At 29.2% G+C, this 25,822-nt stretch overlaps 1 protein-coding gene and 1 pseudogene across 2 annotated transcripts; one reads left to right on the top strand and one right to left on the bottom strand.

Moving 5' to 3' along the window:
- Positions 1 to 5,305: 5,305 nt before the first annotated feature.
- On the bottom strand, positions 5,306 to 7,161 carry LOC109802750 (putative UDP-rhamnose:rhamnosyltransferase 1 pseudogene; annotated as a pseudogene).
- A 2,488-nt stretch (positions 7,162 to 9,649) lies between these two features.
- Positions 9,650 to 14,344, top strand: MTA (mRNAadenosine methylase). Of its 2 annotated transcripts, none has more exons than XM_083070188.1 (8): positions 9,650 to 9,797; positions 10,468 to 11,650; positions 11,775 to 11,873; positions 12,059 to 12,142; positions 12,254 to 12,603; positions 12,726 to 12,942; positions 13,375 to 13,454; positions 13,757 to 14,344. In XM_083070188.1, exons 2-8 carry the CDS (start codon positions 10,478 to 10,480, stop codon positions 14,037 to 14,039), a joined length of 2,286 nt encoding a protein of 761 aa, XP_082926314.1. In that variant the 5' UTR covers positions 9,650 to 9,797; positions 10,468 to 10,477; the 3' UTR covers positions 14,040 to 14,344. The 2 variants fall into 2 exon arrangements, with proteins under 2 accessions (XP_082926314.1, XP_020212366.2); XM_020356777.3 differs by having other exon boundaries at positions 9,654 to 9,891.
- The last annotated feature ends 11,478 nt before the right edge of the window (positions 14,345 to 25,822 follow it).

Genomic DNA, 25,822 nt, shown 5'->3' with positions numbered 1-25,822 from the left:
AAAATACATTCTAGAACACCAATTTCTCTATTCTAGAGTACTTTCCAAAATAGTGAAATTAGTAGGAAAATACTTTTTAGAACAATAAATTTACTATTTCGAAAAGAACTTTTTAGAATTATGTATAATAACACAGTTCCAAAAAGTATTTTCCAAGATAGTAAAATTAATGTTCCTGAGAATACTTTTCAGAAGTGTGTTGTTTTATATAATTATGAAAAAAGTTCTTTTTAAAATTGTAAATTTAGTGTTCTAGAAAGTATTTTTCAAAAGTATGTTAAAAAGACAATTATGAAAAATACTAAATTTAGTTGATGTTATGCTTTCTATACCTATAAATGAGAGAAGCGCTCGAAGAAACAAACATATATTTGGCTTGACACCTTCGACACGATCAAGGAAATCACATGCGTTTGTAACACTATCGAAAACTACTTTTTACATCTTGGATACGTGTGAAAACTAAAAGAGGAGGAAAAAGAGGGTAACAATGTGAAACTTGAAAAGGGAGGGGGAAGAGAGTAATGTAAAATTGAAAAAAATTAAAACTACTTACTGAAATAAGTGGGGGGTAAGGTAAGGAGATGCATGTGAAAATTGAAAAGAGGAGGGGAGGAGATGTGAAGAAAAGAAGAAGAAAGTGTTAAATTGAATGTTGGGGCTATAAAATAAAAAATAAAAAATATTTTAGAACTTTTCTTAAAAAACTTGAGGTGTATATATCATGAGCCTCAAATGAATCACAATATTGGCTTGTTTTTGGCAACAAAATTCATAATTGATTGTAATCCATAAAAATCAACTCTTATATATTAAACACGAATTTTTATATTATGCGAGAATATTTCTAGAGACTTTTTTTTTCAACAAAAGTGTTTGTCAGAATTCTTTTCAATTTCTTATCTAATTCAATATTTATTTATCATAATTATTTATTAATTAAATATGAATATTTAAAATAAATTATTAATAAATAATTTTTTATAATAAAATTTATTTATCATAAATTTAAAATATAATTTATATATTTAAATTATTTATGTGTACTTATTTTAAATATAATTTCGATATTCAAATGTAATATTTTTATATAATTTATTATAAATTTTAATTATATTATAGACAATAAATATATTTTTACATTACTCATGCTAAAATATTAGTTTATAGAAAATTTCAACAAATTAAATATATTATACTTTTATCATTTTCTTAGTTTTTTATATTTAATATATTATGAATAATAGTTTTGTTGTTCTTATTTTTCATTCATTAAATTAACTTTAATATTATATTTTTAAAATATTATAATCTAGTTAGACACTAATAATATTATTTTTTACATTTAAACAAAATAGTTTTGATTTATTGTAATATAATAAATATTTAATATCTCAATACCGATGATTTTGCTTCTAAAGATAAGAGTAATTTATTAAATGTAAATTATAAGGGTTCAATTAAATTATATATATTTTAAAATAATTACAATATTAAAATAAATTAGTAATTTGTGTGACACCTTCTACCCTCAACATATATGTACAATAATTATTAGAACATCTTCTTGGGTTAAATAAAATCTTTAGAATTAAAACAATGGTTCCACTAACATAAGAGTAGAGAATTCACATTCATAAACGTAAATCATGGTCAATTGTGGAATTTACAAGAAAATGAAACATGAGTTTTTTCAAAACAAAATAATAATAATGAAATCTTAAACTAAGTCTAACTATGCCCCGATGTCACATATCCTATCAGAGAACGCCCAATTGAAGCCTAAGCCTCATCACCAACATCCTCATGTTGATAATTACCTGCAACACAATTTAAACACATACAAAGAGCAACAAGGGAGTGAGAAACACCTCACTCAGGTTCAGGTGTAGAAATAAAAGCTAGACAACACACACACAACAAACATAATACAAGGTACAAGCACAAATCACATATAAACATTACACATACACAATTAGTATCACATGCACATTCATTTATCATGCAATTATGTCATGGACTCGACTCATAAATGCATGCATGTGGTGCTACTCACGTGTCTCATAATCATATATCACGTGGTATGATGTCGAAGCAACATACCTGGAGTAGTCTAGGAGTATATGTCGGCTCAATCGTGCACTCTCAACTAGAAGGATGTACTGCTAGGGTCTTGTCGAAATAGTGAAGCCACACAAGATATGTCCCATACACACATGGGCAGAACTGGGCCTTCCAAACCACACTATTCCCTATGACTCCTCCAAGATGTTTCACACTTGGAGGGTCTTCCCTAACGATGTACTCCATATCGTACCCCGTCACATAAATGCATATGATGCATGTCACACATTCACAAACGGGTGGACTCAACATTTTACTTGTCAAGGAATTTCACGTCTTATCTCATTTTATCACATTTCACGTTCTCATAGTCATAGTATTCACAATAGCACATAATCACATCATGTCTCATGTCACTTATTCACATTTCACATTTCTAATAATCATACTCATAAGATCATCATTAGGAGATTCTTGTCCTTATCATGCTCATAAAACATATCACATACGCTAACACAGTACTAAGGCAATTTCCACACAATTTCCACCTTCAAACAAGACACAAAACATATAAAACATGACAGGGGTCACGCCCGACGCGCCCCAACTCGAGCCCGGCACATTAAATGTCGCACCAAAAGCAAAGCATATGGAGAATTTAATGCCACGCATAAAGCGGAGAATTCTGCCCGACGTAGCTTTACATGCACTCATCGTGAATTTCATGCGCGGGCGCAACTTTCTTGCGCCCGACGCAACTTTCCTGAGCCCTGCTCAACTTTTCCTGGGAAATTATGAATTTGCACCCAGCGCAAAGAACTACGCCCAGAGCACTTAGTGCAAACCTACACTTTGAAATCAGACAATTTTTCACAACAAACATGCAATCATATAAATCAATCGGTAAAAATCCTCCAAATAACACCTAGAACATAAATTCATACTCAATTTTACATAAAATACCTCAATTCTCATCAACAGATATATCCCTAATTGTTCCTCATAGGGTTTCTCACAGGAACCCACAGAGCACTCTAATTCATACTAAAACTTATCTAATTTCAAAATCAAACACATTTTCACGCATCACATCCAACCAAAAATCTAATAGAAAACTCAGATATTAAAACATAAAACTTTCAAAATTTGTTTGTTCCTAAAGCATGCATCAGGCAAGGAATTGGGGTCAATCCTGCTACCTAACAATTATTCCTACACCCTCGAGCGAGGTTTCTCACTCTCTCTTACCTTGATGAATAGAAGATGAAGCACGAGCGAAATCGGGTTCGTCTCCTTCGCTGGGTTCTCCTCAGTGTTCAAAGAGCGTAGAAAGAAAATGAATAAGTAGAAGTCAGTAGAATGAAGCGTAATGTAACTTCTGATAACTCCCTTCTTAAAATAATAATAATAATAATAATAATAATAATAATAATAATAATAATAATAATAATAATAAACATATCTTCTCCCTTTTATAAGATAACTTAAACATATTATTAATAATAAAATACATTTCATAAAAATAACTCATACTCCACTAATTAAACAAAATATAATTACAAATTGTGTCACATAATTAAAAATAGAGCTCATATAACTAATTAAATAATATCAAAAACTTTAAAATAAATACATTAAACGTAAAAATAATTAAAATATTATTAATATAAAGTATATAAACTAGGCTGTTACAATTTGAAAAGTAAGAATGATATTAAAATAAAAAATTAATGTTCATAATATATTAAAATTAATTATAGAAGTAAATTACCTTATTTATATAAAATAATAAATATATTTATTGAATTGAAATATGAAATTAAAAAATAATTTAACAATGTCAAATAAAATCATTTTTATTATCTTATATCTTAATTTTTCCCTAGTGTACCAAACTAATTATAATTAATAATTAATAATAAATACTAAAAGAGAATACCAAAGAAATGTAAATGATTTTAAAATGTAAAGTTTAAGACAAGATAAAATCATATTTATAGTAATTCAAAATATATTTAAGTCAAAAATCAAATATATCGATATAGATTGAAAAAAATGTAAAAAAAAAAACTTATTGAGAATATTCAATGAAAAATATAAGAAAAATAATATATAACATAAAGTTAGTTAAATTTAGAAGAAATTGCTTTCATTTACTTTGCCCGAAATGCATTTTCTTTTCTCAATAGGAGTTTTTTTTAATTGACATTTGGAAATGAATTGCAATAGTGAAATTGGATGAAGAATTTAAATGGAATAACTCATTTATTTGAATAATTTCAAATTCTTTAAGGTGAAATACCTTGTTTAGATGGAGAATTTATAAGGAATTTTAATTCAAACATTTGTGAAATTCTTTGAAATAGTAGAATTTCAAATTCTCCCAAAAAAGTAAGAATTTAAAATTTCTCATATTTTTCTTCTTCTTATTTCACTTATATATTTTTATCTTATCTCTTATCTCTTCATGTTTTTAATTATTGAATATTTAAAAATAATTTTACAATTATTAAATATTATCTAATATTAATTTTTAAAATTATGAAATATTTAAAATTAGCTAATATTTATTTTTATAAAATTTAATTTAAAAATTCTCAGCATATAAATATATTTTTAAAATCAATTTTTATCATAATGGAATCAAATTATCAAATCCAACCTAATAATTTAAAATTTGAGAAATTTGAATTAACTTATCTAAATAAAATATTTTTAAAATAATATAAATTAAAATCAAAGTAATTCAAATACAAAAAATTTAAAATTTTTAAATTTATAAAATTTCTCTTCCAAATATACCATATAATTTTTTTAAATAAATTATTAGCTATTTTGTTTTCCCATTTCATGTCAAACGGGTGTCAATTCTTCTGTCTTTTCCTATAATGCATTATTAATGTGGTGGCTGCTACTTATTGCAAATTTAAATTTATCTAGCCTTTTTTTTTCTTTCTTCCATTTCATATGTCAAACGGGTGTCAATTCTTCTGTCCTTTCTTATAATGCATTATTAGTGTGTCGGCTACTGCTTATTGAAAATTTAAATGATGTCACTTTAAAATGTCTTGTTCACTATAATCGATTATTAGGCCGCACGAAAATTTTTCAATTTTATTGCTTTTTTCTTCAATAATAAATATCAGTTTGCATGAAGTGGGAATCACAACTCTGAAATGCAGACCCTGCAAAATTAATAATGCATTTCTTCTAAGTGATAAGTAGTTACTACCCACGTTAAATCAAAATAATATAAGAAAAGCTCACTCACTAGTCACTAAGTAATACGTTTTACATAAATGATTTTTCAAATTGTAGAAACAAACCAGTGCCATACAGATTTTTTAAATAGAATGTAAAAACAAGAATCGGCAAAATTAAACTATAAAAAAGAACCAGTGCCACACAAGAAAACTAAGCCCAAGAGTACTATCAGTCCAACTACACAACACAAATTACTTTTCCCAACTATTCAACTTCATATTCATATCCAGATTCCATCCTTAAGAAACTGAATAAATGCAGCTATGTAATGATCCTGGTGCAGTTTCAAGTTTCCTACAATTGCAGCAGCTTCTCCTGCATTAATTCTGATCTTCTTTCCTTCCTCCAACACCATAGCTTGTCTAAGAGACATAGCAATGTCATTTCTAGTGAATGACCCATCTTCATTTCTTTTCACTTCAATAGCTAAACCCTTATCCACCAAAAACCTTGCATTAAGAGGTTGATCTATAATGAAGGGTAATACAACTAGGCTATGACCAAACTGCAAGGTTTCAATGACAGAGCCCCAGCCAGAGTGAATCAAAGACCCCCCAATAGATGGATGTGCCAATATTTCTTCTTGTGGTATCCATGCCATGCAAACAATTCCTCTATTACATGTCCTTTCATTAAAACCAACAGGTACAGAATCTTGATCATTACTTGCCCAACTTGGTTTTCTCAATGCCCAAAAAAAGGGCAATTGAGACTCCTCAAGTCCATAAGCTATCTCAAAAACTTGTTCCTTACTCAGCTTGCACTCACTGCCAACCCCACAAACACAACTGATTTGGATGCTTGCTTATCAAGCCACTCAAATATATCACCACTACACTCAACAACAATTCCTCTCTCTCTCTCTCTGCCCTTTCTATGGGCAATAAACCTATGGGTATCACAGGCTTCCCAGCTAGTTTTTGGAATGCATTCAGATATTCTCCTTCAATCTCATTGCAGCTACGAAATAATACAGCTTTAGAGGCACCATATACCGTGGCAACCCTTTCCAAGTCACTTATCCCGGAAGCATTTACCTGGTTGGCACCAGCACAAATAGCTATTGCCTCGTGCCTTCGAAAAGCCACTGAAGATGGAAATGTCACCCACTCTGGTACTGCTATTAGACTTTCTGGTGAAAGGGGAGTTTTCCTTGTACCTGGTGGTCCAAAGAATGTCACCGCTGGAGCAGATAAAACATTAAAGAACAATAGCTTTACCTGAAACTCATGAGCAATGTCTTTCATCCAGTGGGGACTAAAATCACAAATTATCCAATCTGGTAACTGGTTTGCCACAAATTGCTTCACATCATGTTGCAGTTGGTCATATGCCAACTTTAAGTACTGAATTTGTTCAAATGGAATGTCCACTGTGGCCTCAGCACCTTCTGGCAAGAGCTCTTTGTCTAATGATGGCAAAGGAAGTTGTACCAATTCAACCAAATGAGATAAAGTTGAAGGAAGTTTGGGAAGCCTTTGAATGTTTTTGGGAGTTGATATGAAGGAGACACGAACACCAGCTTTGGCCAAGGCTATGGAAAGTTTGAAAAATGGTATCAAGTGGCCAAAAGCAGACCATGGAAGCATAACTACGTGAATATTATTCTCAGCCATTTTCTAGCTTTTCTTGCTGCATGCATATGCTCTTCCTCTACCTCTTATAATTGTGGTTGGTCACATGTTTCAGGTATAGGTCTGCTTGACTGCTTCTTGTATTTGCTCTATCTAATAGGAGAAAATATCAATCCTAATCATTAAGCTTTACTTTATATACGAAAATATATAGTGCGAAATAATTTTTGGACGAAACTAGTAACAATCCACTTGTGACTTGTTTATGTATCATTGTACAAGTGTTAAATTAAAAAGTTAGAGCTTTCAGGAAATCCTGAAGTAATGTTGTCTTTATATAATTGCCTCGTGTATCACGAATTCTCGCAAACAATCATTTTCTCATTGGAATTGTATTTTTGAAGATATATATTAAAATAGGATAAATAGTGTACGCATCAGTATAAAGCCGTTGGAGTAATTTTAAATCGAAAAATGTTATAATTAATAACGTAACTTAACCAAATTAAATTCCCATTTTATTAATAAATAACATATTTCGGATATATTCACATATAACTAATTCAAGCTAAATATAATAATCTGAGTGTTGCACATGTATCACAGAATTGTAGAAGTTTTATAATTTTAAACATATAATAATTATTTACTATTATTTCCTTTTTTTTTAATAGGAGTTATAAGATGATTTAGACCGTGTGTGGGAGAGGGTTGGAGAGTGATAAGGAAGGAGTGCATTCAAATCATGTATCACCATATTCTATTAATTATGTATATTTAGTATATATGTTGAGTTATTTTGTAATGTATTTGGATATATCATTATTTTTTTAATTTGACTTGATTAGGAAGTAAATAAGGTTTGACCAAAGATTATATCATTATTTAAATATGTATAAGATTTGTTCTCTTTAAATGTCTAATTTTCTTTCATGGAGAAATTATCTCTTTATGAGTTTTTTTTAGGAATTTCTCCTTATGACAAATTATTTACATTCTTATCTAATTTTACTTGAAGTGTTGCATATCTCCTCCTTTCTCTTCCATCATGAATGTGTGCCCAATCTTCTTCTATGAATCGTAAAACTCAAAAGAAAACTTCAAATGATAGAGGAGGAAGGAAGAGGTATGTGTCACTTCAAATGAATATAACCAAGAGTGTGAAGAACTTGCCACAAATAAGGATTCCTTGATAAAATTTCATAAGGAAAGAATTTCCAAGAGTGAGAACTAGACTTTTAGAGAGAACAAATTTGAATTTTATTCTCAAAATGCTCAAAGGTAATCAACTACAATGAGAAGAAAGAATATGTAGAGTTTGGTTAGTTTATAGTGCAAACTAAACTAACCTTGGTTAAGTGTAACCAAGGTTAGTTAACTTGTACTCAAGATAATCAACTCTAGTTACATGATTGGAATGTCACTATCCTAAGATTAAAAAAATCAATGAGAGCTTATTATATGGCAAGATGACAACGCTGTAACTAGACAAGAACATGTGATTTGTTGAAGTCTTGAATGAACCATGAGACATCTTATCCTTTTTTTATGTTGACATCTAACCCCTTGGCTTCCACCACAAGTAGGATGCCTACACTAAAGATATGCATCTAAGAGATATTATCATGGGCCAGTCATGGACCATGAGTCCATGAGATGCTCACATTGGTCAATTAAGTCCAACAAACTCAAATCTTTTTTCTAGTTACACTCCTCTTAAAATACTAATTACGTCTTAAAAATACTAACTACAAGACTAATTTCCTATACTATTTGATCCAAAAATACAAGATCAAAACTAAAAAAATATTATGAGAAAAATATATCAATAAAGAAGAGAACGTAAACTACTAAAATAACCTAGAACTCAACAAGACTTTGTACTTTCTTTCTTTTAAGTTCAATCCACTCCTCTTAACTCCTTTAAAACTCAATCATGATGTCATCAATAATTTTAAAATATATTTTATACATTTAAATTTGTTTATTCATTACACATTTTTAATTATATAAAATAAAGGTTAAATATTCATTTTAATCATTTATTTCCTAAATTTAGATCAATTTAATGTTTTTGAATCTTTTATTGAGTGATTTAAGACTTGAAACTCGTATTATAAAATTCACTTAATAAAACATTAAATATAATTGAAAATCAAACCAAACAAACCAAATATATTATACATACTAGTAGGGAAATAAACACTTTGTACCTTTCTATATTATTTTTGAAATTCCTTTAAACGACAATTGTTAGATTTAGGGATAATATTATCCAATATAAAAATTTAAATAAAAAATATGATTACCAAAGTCTATCCCCTAATATGTATAGCTAATAAAAATAAATTCTAAAAAATTTAATTTTATATTATTTTTTAGTTGTTCATAATATATATTTTCACCTAATTTTATTATATTTATAGGTAAATCTAATGTTATAAGTTTAAAGTTTTGAATCATTAAAAATATTTATTATTTTAAAATGATGAAATTAATTTAAATATAAAAGATAAAACATCAAAATAATTATTATTTATCATGAATATTAATTATAATATTTTATATATTTAAAAATATTTATTTATTATAGTTTTAATTATATAAAATAAATATTATTGGGCATGTTAAAATAATAATTTTTTTGGAGACAATATATACCAGCTATTATAAACTCTATAATAAAAGATCCACCAAAAAAAAGGCTCTATGATAAAAGAAGAATATTTTAATTTGATTATTATAGATCCAACATTATAGTATAACACTCTATCACCTAAGCTTGCAGCAAAATCAGCCTTTGTTTTCTTCAACGTACCCTTAAGTTCCATTGTTCGTTCTCCGCCGCTGGAAAAACCTCAAGTTCCGTCGAGTTTCGATCTTCGAGACTTCTCTGTAAGATTCGGTGCCCCAACCCGTCGGCGTTCAAGTTCCCCTATTCTGTTCTAGGTCTTTAAGAGTCAGGGCTTTTTATCCTGTATTGTAATTTGTAAGCAAATCTTATCCCGCCAAAAACTATAAATTTAAGCACCTTTCGGTATTTGCTTATTAATTGTTGCTATTTTTTGGCTTTTCTGATTCAGACTTGTTTTTGGGATGGTTCGGTCTCTCTCTTATTGCTTTGGGAATTTGGCATACTTGAGGGATTAGGGTTTCGTCCATGTTTAATTTATATGCAATGGTTGTTACTTGTAATGTTTTTACATTTGATATTTTGGTGTATCATCATTTTGTTATTATGTAATGATGAATATTTGCTAGCCATGTTCTGGTTTTCTTCTGACATTATTGCTATATCGTGATTGCAATGGTTGATTACCCTCCATGTAGTTATTTGGTGGCTGGTTGAACTTGAAACAGTTGCAATAAACTTCACAATTTAGTTCCTTTGTAGTTAATTTTTATGAAGATGCTACTTTGTTTACTTAATCTTTCTTTTACCCTTCCTAGTTTTAACAATCAAATTCTTCCAAGAGCTTGTTTTTTTTGCATTTCTTTTTTCTTGGCGAACAATCCTTGTTGGTAACCAGAATATCCAAAAATGTGATGCAATATTGGGTTTTAGGGAGGGCTCCATGGAGACACAATCAGAGGGCAGTGAGGACACCATAGCGACCATTAAAGATATGAGGCAACAGCTTGAAGCTCGCATAGAGTGTCAACACAAGGCTCACATGGAGATGCTTGCTTCTGTGCAAGCCGTAATACCTAATCTTGTTTCATCCCTTGACCTTTCTCTCAAGGTTGTCTCGTCTTTCAACCATCGTCCTTTTGCTCCTACACCTTCTCTGCCTCTGCCTGATCCTAAATTGAATCCCAAAAAGCCTGTTGAACTAACTCTCCGTTCTAATGCTGAAACCTGCATTGATGGCTCTATGGAGGCTGACGTGACAAATCCCAAGAATCAAAAATCCAAAACACCTTCAGATTCAAACCCAGCATGTCAAGTAGAGTCTGAGAAGGTTAGTCCATTAGCGGTGGTTCGATCATTGGTCACTGTTTGTCTACTTGGGCGAGTACCCTTCTCACCAATTGATTCTTCCACTGTATCAAGGAAACTGGAAAATGATCAGAGAGTGACACCAACAGAGAAGGCTGCCCTTCAGGAGCTTGGAGGGGATTCAGGGGCAACACTTGCAGTGGAGATAGCTTTAAGGTCAATGGCAGATGATAATGGTGGTGTTGAAGTGGAGGAGTTTGTGGTGAGTGGCAAAGCAAGAATTATGGTTTTAAATATAGACCGAACACGGCTTCTGAGAGAATTGCCAGAAAGTGCACAATATCAGCAACTTGAATCAAGTTCTGGAGATGGGAATGTGAATCAAAGTCACGTTCAGCAAATCACTGCCAGTTGTACTAATGTGAATGGTAGTTTGCTTGGGATGGGAAGGCCAGTTCTGAGGCCAATGACTGATATGTGGATGGCCCAGGGGGACCCCCATATGTCAGGGTTGCAGCCAATATTTTCAGGAGGACCAAGGGGAGCACCCAGAGTAATGGGCATGATGGGGACACATAGAGGTATAAGTATTCCGTCAATGCATAGACTCCCATTGGGGCCAAATGCACCAGGGAGTAGTCCTAGTGCAATGCAACAGAAACCAAAAACTTTAGAGGAGGATATGAAGGATCTTGAGGCATTGTTGAATAAGAAATCATTTAGGGAACTGCAAAAATCTAAAACTGGTGAAGAGCTTTTGGACTTAATTCACCGACCAACTGCAAAGGAGACTGCTGTAGCTGCTAAGGTTCAAAGTCACTTCCTACTTTAATATGCTCTATGCTAAAATTTACCTTGTGCTTATTGTCTGTTTTGAGTGCAATGTCTTGCAGTTTAATCTAATCCAGCTTTTTTACGATGTATTGTTTCAGTTCAAAACAAAAGGTGGTTCCCAGGTGAGGCAATACTGTGACTTACTGACAAAAGAAGATTGCCGTCGTCAATCTGGTTCCTATATAGCATGTGATAAGGTTAGTGACAAGGACAGTGTGTTACTGTTTTTCCATCTCTTGGATTTCATTTCTAACTCTTGCAATCTCTATTGGTTTAAACTATCATGCTGATTTTCTGGTTTTTTATGGAAAATAACTGGGAATTTTGGTATTTACAATTTTTAACCTTTCTTGACATGCATTGATGATCCTTTCCTTGGCAGGTTCATTTTAGACGAATCATTGCCCCTCATACTGACATTAATTTAGGAGACTGTTCTTTTCTTGATACTTGCCGACATATGAAGGCACGGTTTTTAGCTGACTCTATCTTATTTTGAATTATTGTTATTTTAGCAATGTTTATTCTTAGTTTAAGTTATGCTTTTTTTTTGGGGTTTTCTTTTTTCCTTTGACAGACATGCAAGTATGTTCACTATGAGTATGACCCTACACCTGATGTGTCTCCAACAATGATGGGCGCTCCTCCTCCTCCCAAACCACTAAAGCCTCAGCGTGCTGAATATTGTTCTGAAGTGGAACTTGGTGAACCACAATGGATCAACTGTGATATACGTAACTTTAGAATGGACATTTTAGGTCAATTTGGAGTAATAATGGCAGATCCACCATGGGACATTCACATGGAACTGCCTTATGGAACAATGGCTGATGATGAAATGCGCAGTCTTAATGTCCCTGCCTTGCAAACTGACGGGCTTATTTTTCTCTGGGTCACTGGACGTGCAATGGAACTTGGACGGGAATGGTATTTGTTTGTGTTTGGTTATATGCTAATTGTTATTTTAATTATAAAAATCTATTACCTGATTACGAGGCTGCCTTTTGTTAATATTCTGTATTTGTCTTCCATATTCCATAATGCTCCAGCTTAGAACTTTGGGGATACAAACGTGTTGAGGAGATCATTTGGGTGAAAACAAATCAACTTCAGCGAATAATAAGAACTGGGCGTACAGGCCACTGGCTCAATCACAGTAAGGAACATTGTCTTGTTGGAATAAAGGGTAATCCGGAAGTAAACAGGAACATTGACACTGATGTTATTGTTGCTGAGGTCCGGGAAACAAGCCGCAAGCCAGATGAGGTTTGTATAATATTCAATTAAGTGTTGATAGTTCATTATGCCCCTAAATGCTTTGACTGAATTTATCTCTATAAAAGGTGGTCAACAGTATTCATGAATGTTGTATTGTATATATAATTTCTGTTTTGAAGGATATGTTATGTTCTCAGTTTTCAAGTTTTCACTTTATCCACACAAAAAATGTTGCTTGATGTTATAATAGGCTTGGCCAAGGCAAAAAATATGTTTATTAAAAGCCAGTCACATGATTCTTTTCATCTCATTTCCTTTCAACATTCCTGATTGCTATTAGCTAGCACATTCCTGATCTCCCCTTGGCAACACGAAATAGTTTTATCACCTAATAATATTGTTATTCTACTATTCCGTTTGTTAAAATTAAATAATTCACGTGCTTAACATTTTCAAAATTGTCAACATTTATTCCTTCAGATGTATCCTATGCTGGAGCGGATTAGTCCCAGAACAAGAAAGCTAGAATTATTTGCTCGCATGCACAACACACATGCAGGGTGGGTTTTCTTTACTGGTTTATTTTCCTTTTGTTTTTCTTCATGGTATTCTTGAAGTAGTTAGGTTGGGATGGATTATAGTCTAAATATGAAATGTTTTTTGATGCTTTGTAAGTAGAGTTTACATTGATAATGTTCTATAAATAAATGCTTTCTTCTCCTGTGGTTTTGATTTCTTGGACCAAGAACCTAAACTGGTAGAAGTAGACAATTAGTTGTGGGTTTAGGGGCAATAATTCATGTTGATAGGGATCATAGACTGTTGGTGTTGTTCTTTGTTATTGATTATGTTATTCCATCAGATGGATGTCTCTTGGTAATCAATTGAGTGGTGTAAGGTTGGTTGATGAGGGGCTACGGGCAAGGTTTAAGGCTGCTTATCCAGATGTGGAAGTGCAGCCACCATCACCTCCCAGAGCTTCTGCTATGGAAGTAGACACTAGTGTTGCGACTCATTCGAGGAGTCCATTTGCAACCACAGAATCTAAGTCTCCTGCAACACAGTTTGCTGAGCCTGCAGCAGCTCCAGAAACTTCCTTTGTTTCGGAGGATAAGTCAATGGCCATTGATGTGGACATCGGCTAAACTTCCACCTATTTGGTTATGATTGGTAAGAGCTGTCCCTTGATAAAGCTGAAAGGAATACAGCATTTTGACCTTTGTACCATTGCTAATTTGTACTTTTTTACATTTTTTTTTTGGAAAAAGATTAGAGTAACACTAACAAGGTATCTGGGAAGAAATTCTTGATTTAGGCGAGGATCTTTTTTGTAAATTAAATATTTTTGTAATAGTTGTTGGTAATGAGGAGCGTTGTAAAAGTTTCATTCCAGTTGTACCGTCTACTAAATTTTTCTTTATGCTTAAACATCAGTTTTGTTAATTTGTTATGTTGCTTCCAATCTATTGATTTTTTTTAATCGCAGGAAAACTAAGGGATATAAGGCCTGTTCGGATAAATTTGTTTAAAGACACTTTTAAGAGAAAAAATATAGAAAGGAAAAAAGAAATTGAAATGAGTTTACCTATAAATTAAAATTAGTTTATTTATGAATTAAAATAAGTTTTTGGAGAAGTTAATATTGGAAACTTTTATAAATTACTGCATATAATATAATTTTAGCATGTGAAAAAATTAAATATAAGTACTCGTTTTTTTTAATTTCATGAATCTATCTGCTGTATGACTCTCAATTTTGTTAAAGTTTTTTTTTATTTGAGAATAATAGGAATAATAAACTCTTTACTTTAAAGAATCACGATGAAATAAAATTTCTTGAAAAATTTGAGATCTTAAAAAATTATGGTAAATGATATATCCACTCTTTTTTAGTTCTTCATGAAATATTTTTAAATTGATAATCAAGACGTGCTTACGGAACGTGACTTTGATTAAACATAAAGTATATCATTTAATAAGATATGTATCATTTAATGAAACATTTGACGAGAAAAGGAGAGAAATATAATGAAACAAAAAATGGAGTTGTAAGAAACAAAATTGTATAAAGTTATTATAGTAATTATATACCCAAATTTATATATATATATATATATATATATATACATTTTTTTTCATTTAGGAGATGACCTTATGTAAATAAATGTTTGTTTGTGCAATTTATTTATTTAATTTTTTTGAGGGGCATAAATTACATAATAAATGAAGCATAGAAGAAAATTTAATAAAAATGTGATATATTTTTTAAATTTTGTTGAAACTGTGTTGTCTGATTACTGTAATAAAAATCATCATTTTTAATGAAATTAATTCCTAATTTTTTTATATGTAAATGTAATATAAGTTTACGTTTTCAAATAATGATTATAAATAAGTTTTATTTAGTATTTTACTATCCATAAAATGTCAGGATTTAGGAATCCACTTGCAAATTAAATGCTGAGTTTTTTTTTTTTTTTTTTTTAACTCAAACTATATTAATATTTGATTTTTCTTGGATGAGAGAATTTCTATAAATTTTTATCAGTTCAATTTTTATTTATCATAATTATTTATAAAATAAAATTTAATATTTTAAAATAAATTATCAATAAATAAAAATAATATTGTAATATAATATAAATTATTTATTAAAAATTTAAAATATAATTTATATATTTAAAAATATTTATTTATACACATTTTAAATATGATTTATATATTCAAACATAATATATATATATATATATACATATATATATATATATATATATATATATATATTTATATATATTTAATTTATTAAAAATTTTAGTTATATATAATAAATATTTATTATATATGCTAAAATATTAATTTAAAGTAAAATAAATTTGAATTAATTAATTTTGACTAGTTTGAATTGAATTCATTACAAAAAGACTCCAATAATTCAAATCAAATCAAACCAATATGATGGATAGGGGTAGTTAGCGGATCAACTAACAAAGCTTGCGGTCTGCACTGTGAATGGGTCTATGTTTTCTAGAATCTGCATAATTAAAGAAACAGAGTTGCACTTGTAAATCCTCTGAATTTTGCGAACTTAACCCACAAATCATGTGGTCTGACCTTCTTAAGAAAATTATTATTTTTGTTAATTTTATATGAGGAATTTGAAAATATATAAGTGATTTTAATATTATGTTCGTAAATAAATATAAGTAATAAATATTAAATTTAATATATTTTATATTTAAAATTTATTATAATACGTGTAAGTTTGACTTGTTAACACTTTTAATGTTTTAATTTAAATGTATAAATCTTTATATGTTAAAATTTTCATAATTTTCTTTTATTTTAGAATATTAGATGTTTATTTTTTATATAATATTTTTTCATGTGTTTCTCCCTCATATTTTCTTCGTATAAGAAGGGAGGAAAGTTTTTTTACTTTTTTTATTGGACCCACAATCATGGATTGGATGAGTGAAAAAAAACAATCATTTGTTTTACCAGTCAACATGTTAAAAATGTAAATTTCGTTGGCTAAGCCTCAAACAGGTCAAGTTAACTTGTATATCCATTCTTACTAATCAGCAACTTGTTACTCTCAAATTGATTAGGTTTTCTTAAAAACAAAATACAAATTTTTATATTTTAAAAATAAAAATACATTATTTCATCTTAAAATTTAAATATAAATTTGTTATTAAGAGAGTATAAATAACATATTCGATTGTAAATAAAAAATAATATGAGATTTTGAAACAGATATATCTATAAGAAAAAAAAAATGATAAATAAATAAATATTAGTTCAAGGTTCCAAGTCTTCAACAAAATCTAAATCATCTAACATAAATCAAATTGTTCCACACAAATCAAATTATTCAACTTAAATCAAATTGTCTAAAATAAAACAATTGACTAACATCTAATTAACTTTTTCTTTACAAATTTACAATTTATAATTATTAGTTAGCAATAAAATAAAAATAAAAAATAATAAAACTATAATTAAGTTGGTAGAGGTTTAGTTCTCAGATTAGCATATTTGCAAAGTATAAATATGTTATCCAAACTAATAAAAATTGGATTTTATAGTTTAGATATTGGATTCAATTTGATAAAAAAAAAATTAAATCAATTTAATTAGTTTAGATCATATAATTGGATTTATCATATTAATCACACTTATCAACACTCAAAATATATTACATATATAATAATTAAATTAATTTTTTAATAGGAATAAATTTTATTTTAAATTCTATAAATATGCAGTTAATACAAAACATATTTTTCATTATTAATCGATTAAAAATAAACTTTGGTGCTTTTATATTGGTTATTATTAAAATTAATAAACTTGTATTATATACATGGTACTTTATATTTAAATAACAATATAAAAACTTTATATCATTTGTGAATACACATTTTTTTATAAGTAAAATGATGTATTAATAAAATAAAGTATAACTACAATAATTAATGTTGACTACTATGACTGATACAAATGACGATGAATTGTATCTTTAAATTATGATGTTCAAAGTTTGTATCTTAATTTGGGATGAAATAAATTATGTTAAGAAAAAAAAATTATCTTATTTTATTTATACTTATGATTTTTAACAAAAATTAATTAAGTCATAAATATTTTCTACTAATATTATGATTAAAAAAATTTAAAATGACATATTAAATTTTTTTTAAAAAAATGGCATTTAGAAGCTAAAATCATAGTTTGAAACAAAACATTCCCAAATAAAACAAAACCACTTAACCGTTAAGTAACCTCACAACAACCGAATATGACAACATGTCTCTATAAAAAGGCTCAAGAATCATACAATAGATCTCCTTCAGCCACATACTCTTCCCAAACTGCTTAATGCTGCAGAAGAAACCTTTCCCTTCCCTTCTCCTGCTGAGATTGGATAGGCTTTGACGTTGACATAAAGATCCAACTCCAACAATCAAAGCATTAAAGCAACATTGGTACCAATGTAATGAATATAATAATAGCATATAACACGTATAAAATTATAATAATAACCACACCGGTGAATGTGATCACACAAAATAGTAGCATTGATCTTAAAAAGAAGAAAAGAGAAAATGGTACTGACATTGTCTTTGGGTATGGTAACATTCTAAGAACCAAAATTCTATGCATGTTCTAACTATTGGCCCACTAAATCTCTTTATGTGCCATATTTGCAGGATGTCATGTCACTGTAAAAGTGCATGGTAATCATATTCGATCATCTTATGGCCCAATACCCACGTGAACTGATATCAAATTGAATTCTATCCTTATGATAGTAGTAGTACTGCTATGGAAAAGGGAACACAATCAAGACGACAAAATCCTGCATCCGCACGAGAGGATCGATCATTGATCATTGAATCTAAATGGATTCTGCCACAAGTTAAGGTTCCATAATTTTACAGATTCAAAATAGTGATTCATATTTTTATTTCTCTCTTTGTATATACCATTCTTTCCTATAGATGTATTTTCATGACACAAATTTTTTAAATATTTTTTTTTCCTTTTTTTGAGTTTGGTTGTCTTGAAAACTATTTTTTAATTTTATTTTTTTCACAAATGATTATAATTTTTAATTATGTTTTCTCTTCAACTTTGTAAATTTATACAAGAATTGGGGGAAAAAGGGATTTTAATTATTTTTATATAAATCTTAAAAAATAACAAAGTAAAAATAATATGGCCTTTTAGTAATGATTTGTGATAATGAAAAATGTTTTCTCAAATAATATAATATCTTATTTTAATTTTGTTATAACTGAAAAAGGTGATCATATATTACTTCATATTATATATATAATTCTTAGATATATATAAATTATTTAAAAGATTAAATCATAATTAAAGTGATATTTCAAAAAATAATAATAATAATAATAATAATAAATGATGAAAACTATAATTAAGTAAATGGGTGGATGGTTTTTTTTATGCAAACTCGAGAAATATATCCATTCCTTTATTAATACACACTGTTATGTCAATAAATGATAAAGATTAAAACAATTAAAAAAATATAAGTATAGAAACTAAATTTTTTATATAAAATTATAAAGATTAAAAGTATTAAAAAATATATAAATATATGAATTAAAAAAATTATTTTAAATTATAAAAATTAAAAAGATAAAGTAAGTAAAATTATAAAAATTAAAAATTATTTTAATGTAATTTCTTTATTATTTTATGCAAACTCATGAAACATATTCTTTCCTTCGTTTATACACATTCCCACTGTCTCAATCCCAGATTGTCGCCAAAAATTAACATGATTTACTCCCGGCTTTTTAGGTATCACCTCTGCGTATCTCTTTTATTCATCTTCATGCCTAACCTATCACCCTACACTTAAACTTATCTCCACCATTTCCATTCTTATACTATTATTTTTGTCGAAAAATGATATATATTCAACTAATTACTTTGTAAAGATTAAATTAACCATGCATAATAATAATAATTAATAAAGATAAGTTTTGGGGGGAGGATCAGCTACATGTCGGGGGTCCCTTTATTTAATTTTTTCCCAGTTTTCGAATCTCAATCTGACCAAATCAATGAAAAATTATTGTTGGGTTGATTAATTTATCAATCTTCACGTGACACAATATTATTAACTCCTTCTCATAAAACTGAAGAGAAAAATGTGTTTATATATATATATTAACCAGATATTAATCAAAATTACATGATCGTAGACTGTCTTTGATTTTGATTCCTTTCGTTTCAATCATGGATTAATTTAGAAGCATTAAAATTAAAGCAACCACGGACACTGTGCTTAACTGCACATAAAACACAGGCCGGTGGTGGTATTGCATGTGGAAAAAGGTTTTCATATATTATAGTTGTTATAATACACATTTATACTAACTCATAATTTGTTCAGTATAACTATAATCTCCCCAACTTTTGCCTGCGATCGATCGTTAACTTCGCGAATGCAAGCAATACACACACGACACTACATATATAATTAAGGCATCCGCACGCTTGCTAAAGTTGAAACTCATACTTTAATTAAAATTAAAGACTCATACTTTAATTAAAATTAAAGTATGGGAACTTCTATTTCCAGCAATCTATCATTTCATTTTCATATGCAGGCCCACAGAGGATTTGTTGGCTATCAAGAGTTGATTCTCAAGCAAAAGCGTTTAAGATCCAGAGTTAAAGAAAGTGTGGTCAAGGATATCTAGAAAATCCTTCTTATGAACCCCACAGAGGATTTGTTGGCTATCAGCATGAAGATGGTATATAATTAAGGTTTAATTATCATGCTAATCAAACTTTATCTGCTTAGCTAAAGTTTACATGTCAGATGCAGGCTATATTAGATCGATCGAACATATTTGCATATACATGTTTGTTTTCTAATAACATTAAAAATTGTAAGCTCTGTAAAAAAACCATTTTAACTCACCAAATAGCTGGTAACTCATTTTAATCTTCCACTAAATTACCTTTATATGTTTACTCAAGGGCTTATAAATTTAATGGAACCAAAAAAAAAATTACTTAAAATATGTTGTCGTAAAATCTTTATAATATTGTTATGGGTTGCAATAATAAAACCACTTTGTGTATAATTTAACAGAAAATTTTAAGATTGCTTTGCATGAAAAGATAAATGAGAAAGTTTTAGTCATAATATAATCATCACAAATCAATTTGTTTATCAGTATGAAATTTCAAAGCTAAACAGGGTTTCCAATATATAGTATAATTATCAAACTAAACGAAATTGCTTACTATATCAAAGTCAAAATTTAAATCAGGGATGACTTCAGGATAATTGAGGTCTAGGTACGTAAAATCATATTATTAGGATCATTAATTATTTCTCATTATAGTGTCATCTATAAAGAATGATATTATTTGATATAGTTAGATATACTAAATGTGATCCATCTCTTCTAAGGAGATTTCAAACCATAATTACCACTTTATCCGACAATATCTCTTTGTGTAGGACCAAACTTCATTGATTAGGAGATTAAAAGCTTTTAATGGCATACAGAATATATTTTTAAGAGCATTTAAAAAATATTTTTCTTATTTTTTGTGATACAATACTAGTTGTTAAATTTGAATTGTCATGTTTAGAAAATAGATATTATTAAATTAATAAAATACTTAATTTTTTATACATTTAAATCAAAACAAAATTTTATTAATTTATAGTTGAAATACTATAATGAAGTTACCATTAAAGTAATAATATATTATATTATGTACGTATGTATTTAGAAAAATAATCTAAATTCAATATTTAAAATACAAATTTTACATTTCATGACTTCCATCAAACAAATTCAAGTCAAATCAATTCATTTTTATTTTGTATACTTTATTTTTGATAATTATGTTATTAATGTGAACCATTCATTAATTATATCTCTTATTAATATTTGTTAGAAAATTTGACCGATAATTTTCAATGAAATTTTTATTTTTAATAAATTTGATCGATGATTTTTAGTGAAATTTATTTTTAACTTTTTTTACGAGGATTGAATTCAAAATCATAGCTTAAGTGATCAAATTCAATATTTCACTCACACCAACAACTACCTGCATGTGAATATATATATGTTTTTTTGTGTGTATAAATTCAACTCATTATATACATATTAAAAACCAGTGAATGTGGGTTCGAATTATAATTGCTTTTATACCTATATACGTACTAATTAACTCAAATCTTTATGATCGTACGTATACAGTATACTGCATTAATTAAATTACTTTTTGATCATGGAGTAAAATGCAGAATGAACATGTTCGAAGTGCAGATGTGTTAGTATAAATAGGCATTATTTCATGCATAAACAATCAGGAAATTAAGGGCAAAAATTCTTCTCTAGCTGGTTTCTCTGAGTTTTCGTGTAAACCAATCTCCAAATATATATCAATGGCCCCAAAGTTGGACATCCAACAGATTTTATCACCCGTCCAAAGGCCACCTGCAAATGGTGGAACTGGAAGCGCTTCGTCCTCCACTTCAACCTCCACTTCCAAAGCCACAAAACCAGTAACCATTCAGCAAATCTTCTTTGGCAAAACCAAAAAGTGATGACTCATATAACATGCATAAGGAACCACACCCAGTACTTTCTTTTTCTCTCTGTCTTGGCTTCAACGTCTCCTTGCTTGCTTTAATTTGTTTCCTAATACTTTCTGCTTGTGTTGTATGAAATATAAATTAAAAGTTGTCTCTCTTTCATCCATTTTGAGTACGTACTAAAATGCTTAATTTTGGTTGTGTCATGATCATGATGCCTACATGTCTTCCATACCAAATTGCATGCAACAGTAGGGTAAGCTATCCCTAAAGTTTGATCCTAGCCAAACTTAGTACTTCACGTACGTGCCATGTATTTTCATTTTCCAAAAATGTAATAATATGTTATGAAATAAGGTATTTGATAAACGTTGTCTTTTTTCTTTCTCTTTTTGTTTTTGTTCGTTTTTAGATTTTAATTAGTTATATGTTGGCTCTCAACCGGGGAATAATTCTTCTATAGACACAAACTTAATTAATGAAATTATTCTTGAGCACAACCATTTATCACATAATTACAATCAAATGGTTTGGCAACACCTGCCCTAACGCCCACAAGATGTTTCAGATATGAATTGTTAGATCACACCCAAGCATATGAATTCTGAAATAAATAAGAGTGTTAAGGAAATTAATCATCGGTATATATGTTATTTTTAAGTTTAAACAATTTTATTTTTATACAAGTCTTTCCCCCCTGTAAACGATATGGAATTCCTTGCGTTCGGGAAAATGAAAACACAGAATTTTGAAGGATGAAAAATAGCAAGATTATGAAATGTTGATTCTAACCCATTTCTTTTGTTAGGGGAAGGATAAACTTATAATTTTAACTTTCTTTCTTCTGGTTTATTGATATAACAGACGCATCAAATATATTGTTTATGATTGGTACTTTGTAGTCCCTTTGATTCCATTATTAGGACGTTTTGTTTTATACCAGAGACTTTTTTTTTTAATTTATTTATTTGCTTAACAAAGGATGATAAGAAAAATTATGACGACAGTATGCTAAATATTTGTGCCCATTATCCCCAAGCCAGTAATAATAGACAATAACATTAAGTCGGCCTAGGATTAATATAGTACATACTACATAATTTCTTTTGTAATATATATGTTGGAAATAATTTGTGAAAGATATAAAAAAATTGGATCTTGCAGACAAATTAAAATTAAAATTGAAGATGAAAAACTATCATTAAATTACCATTAAAATTCATAGAAGAGGATGTCTATGTATAGGCTTACAATCAATTTAAAATTCCTAACAAATCTCATCTACTAACAACTCTACTTGTTGAGATTATATTGAATAACTGAAAATAAAATATAATAAATAAAACTGTAACAATAACAAATTCTTATATAAAATTTATTCAAAATTCAAAATTTAAATAAAGGAAAATCTCATAAATCTAACACTCCTCCTTGAGATTTGCCATGAACATCACAAATTTTAGTTTCATGAACTCCAAAAATTGATTTTTGAAATGTCATGTCATCAAGTTGTTTCACATCAATTTCTTGACCCAAATCATTGTCTTCATAGTCATTCAATCTAACTCTTCCTCCTGTCTTTGAATACCATTTGTTGGAATTTGTCATATCAAATACATCATGCATAAAAGTGTGACCAAATCTTCCATGCCAAACATTACTCTCATCAATTTTAGCAATAAAATCATGATCTTCAATAAAATCATGATTTTCAACCAAATCAAATTTCAAATAAAAACTATTTTTGGTCATCTCAATTTTTGCAATCTCTAAACCATGTTCATCCATGATAAAACAATAATTCTCTTTAAAAGAGACTCCATAACCATTCCTTAGCATTTGTGGAACACTAAGAACATTTTGATCCAATTTTGGAATGTAGAGAACATCTTTAACAATTATCATACCTTTCTTGGTTGCAATAGAAATTGTACCTTTTCCATTGGCTTGTACAATTTCACCATTTCCCATCTTGACTTTTGGCTTAATTAATTTGTCAATGAAGGTAAAAAAATGATAAATATTTAGTCATGTGACTAGTGTTACCACTGTCAATGAGCCAAGTATTCAATTCATGTGAATTGAATTCTTGAGATGCCATAAATAAATACTCATCTTCATCATCATTTTTTTCTTCAATCACATTTGCCTGTTTTTCTGGTTGTTGTTCAGGCTGATTCTTCTTTAATCTGCAATACTTTTCACTGTGACCATTTTTATTGCAAAAATTACAGTGAAAAAGTGGTTTATCTTTAAACCAACAATCTTCTTTAGAATGGTTGGTTCTTTGGCAATGAGAACAAGGCAAAAAAATTTCTTTTCTCAAAGAACCTTCATCTTTTCCTTTGTTCTTATTGAAAGTTCGTGACTTTCCAAAATTCCTTCCATTGTGCTTTGCTCGAAAGGCACCTTCAACAGCTTCATCACTTCTAATGGAGACTCTTTGCTCTTGTGCGTGAAGCTTGCTGGTCAATTCAGTAATTGTGAGAGTTTGCAAATCACAAGACTCTTCAATTGCAGAAATCTTGACTTCAAATCTTTCGGGTACCGAAACCATGATTTTTTCGACAACCTTTTGATCTGTAAATAATGTTTCACCAAGAAGTCGCATTTGGTTCACAACATCCATTAATCTGCTAGAATAATCTTTAACAGATTCATTATCCTTCATCTTCATCAATTCAAATTCTCTCTTCAATGTGAGAAGCCTAACAGATTTGACTCTGCTACTGCCTTCAAATTCATCTTGAATCTTGTCCCACACCTGTTTAGGTGTTTCTAAGTCCATGATGTTAGTAAAAATATGATCTGCAAGTCCTGCATGTAGGCAAGTAATGGCTTTATCTTTCTTCAGCTTCTCCTCCTCATAAGCTTTGATTTGTGCAATGGTTGGATTTTCTCTCAATGGTGGTGGATCAGCTTCAGAAATTACAACATTCCATAAACCTTGAGATCTTAAAACAAATTTCATCTTAACGGCCCAAATATGATAATTTTCACCATTAAACATTGGAATTGCTGGTGAATTGGTGGAAGTAGACATCCTTGCACCAAAAATTGTTTGAACAATAAATCACTCTATTTAGTGTTTGCACTCAACCTCAATGTGTTTAGCGCTGAATAAACTTTTTCCTCACAGCCCGTAAGAAGCAAGCTCTTGATACCAATTGTTGGAAATAATTTGTGAAAGATATAGAAAAATTGGATCTTGCAGACAAATTAAAATTAAAATTGAAGATGAAAAACTATCATTAAATTACCATTAAAATTCATAGAAGAGGATGCCTATGTATAGGCTTACAATCAATTTAAAATTCCTAACAAATCTCATCTACTAACAACTCTACTTGTTGAGATTATATTGAATAACTGAAAATAAAATATAATAAATAAAACAGTAACAATAACAAATTCTTATATAAAATTTATTCAAAATTCAAAATTTAAATAAAGGAAAATCTCATAAATCTAACAAAAAATATATATATATATATATATATATATATATATATATATATATTTATTTATTTATGAAGTATGTACTATATTAATCATTGTAAAAGAAATTATTGTAATTCTTGAAACTTGATATCAGCTAGAGTTTGTGGGACTGTGTTCCAAATGGTAGAAGGATAGATTGTGACTTTAACAGCAGCTGTGATGACTTGAAAAGCCACTCTACATGGATAAAACTTGTAGACACATAAAACATATTATAAATTATAAAATAATAACTAAATGTAAATTTACTCTCATCAGCAGGTTGTATGAATGAGCTCTCATCAACAACATGGCCTGATTAATTAGAGTTTGATATACATC

Source organism: Cajanus cajan, chromosome 3 (genome assembly GCF_000230855.2).
Source record: "Cajanus cajan strain Asha chromosome 3, NIPB_CcT2T_4, whole genome shotgun sequence".
NCBI lineage: Eukaryota > Viridiplantae > Streptophyta > Magnoliopsida > Fabales > Fabaceae > Cajanus > Cajanus cajan.
The sequence above is the reverse complement of the archived record's forward strand: the minus strand, read 5'-3'. Positions and strand labels throughout refer to the sequence as shown.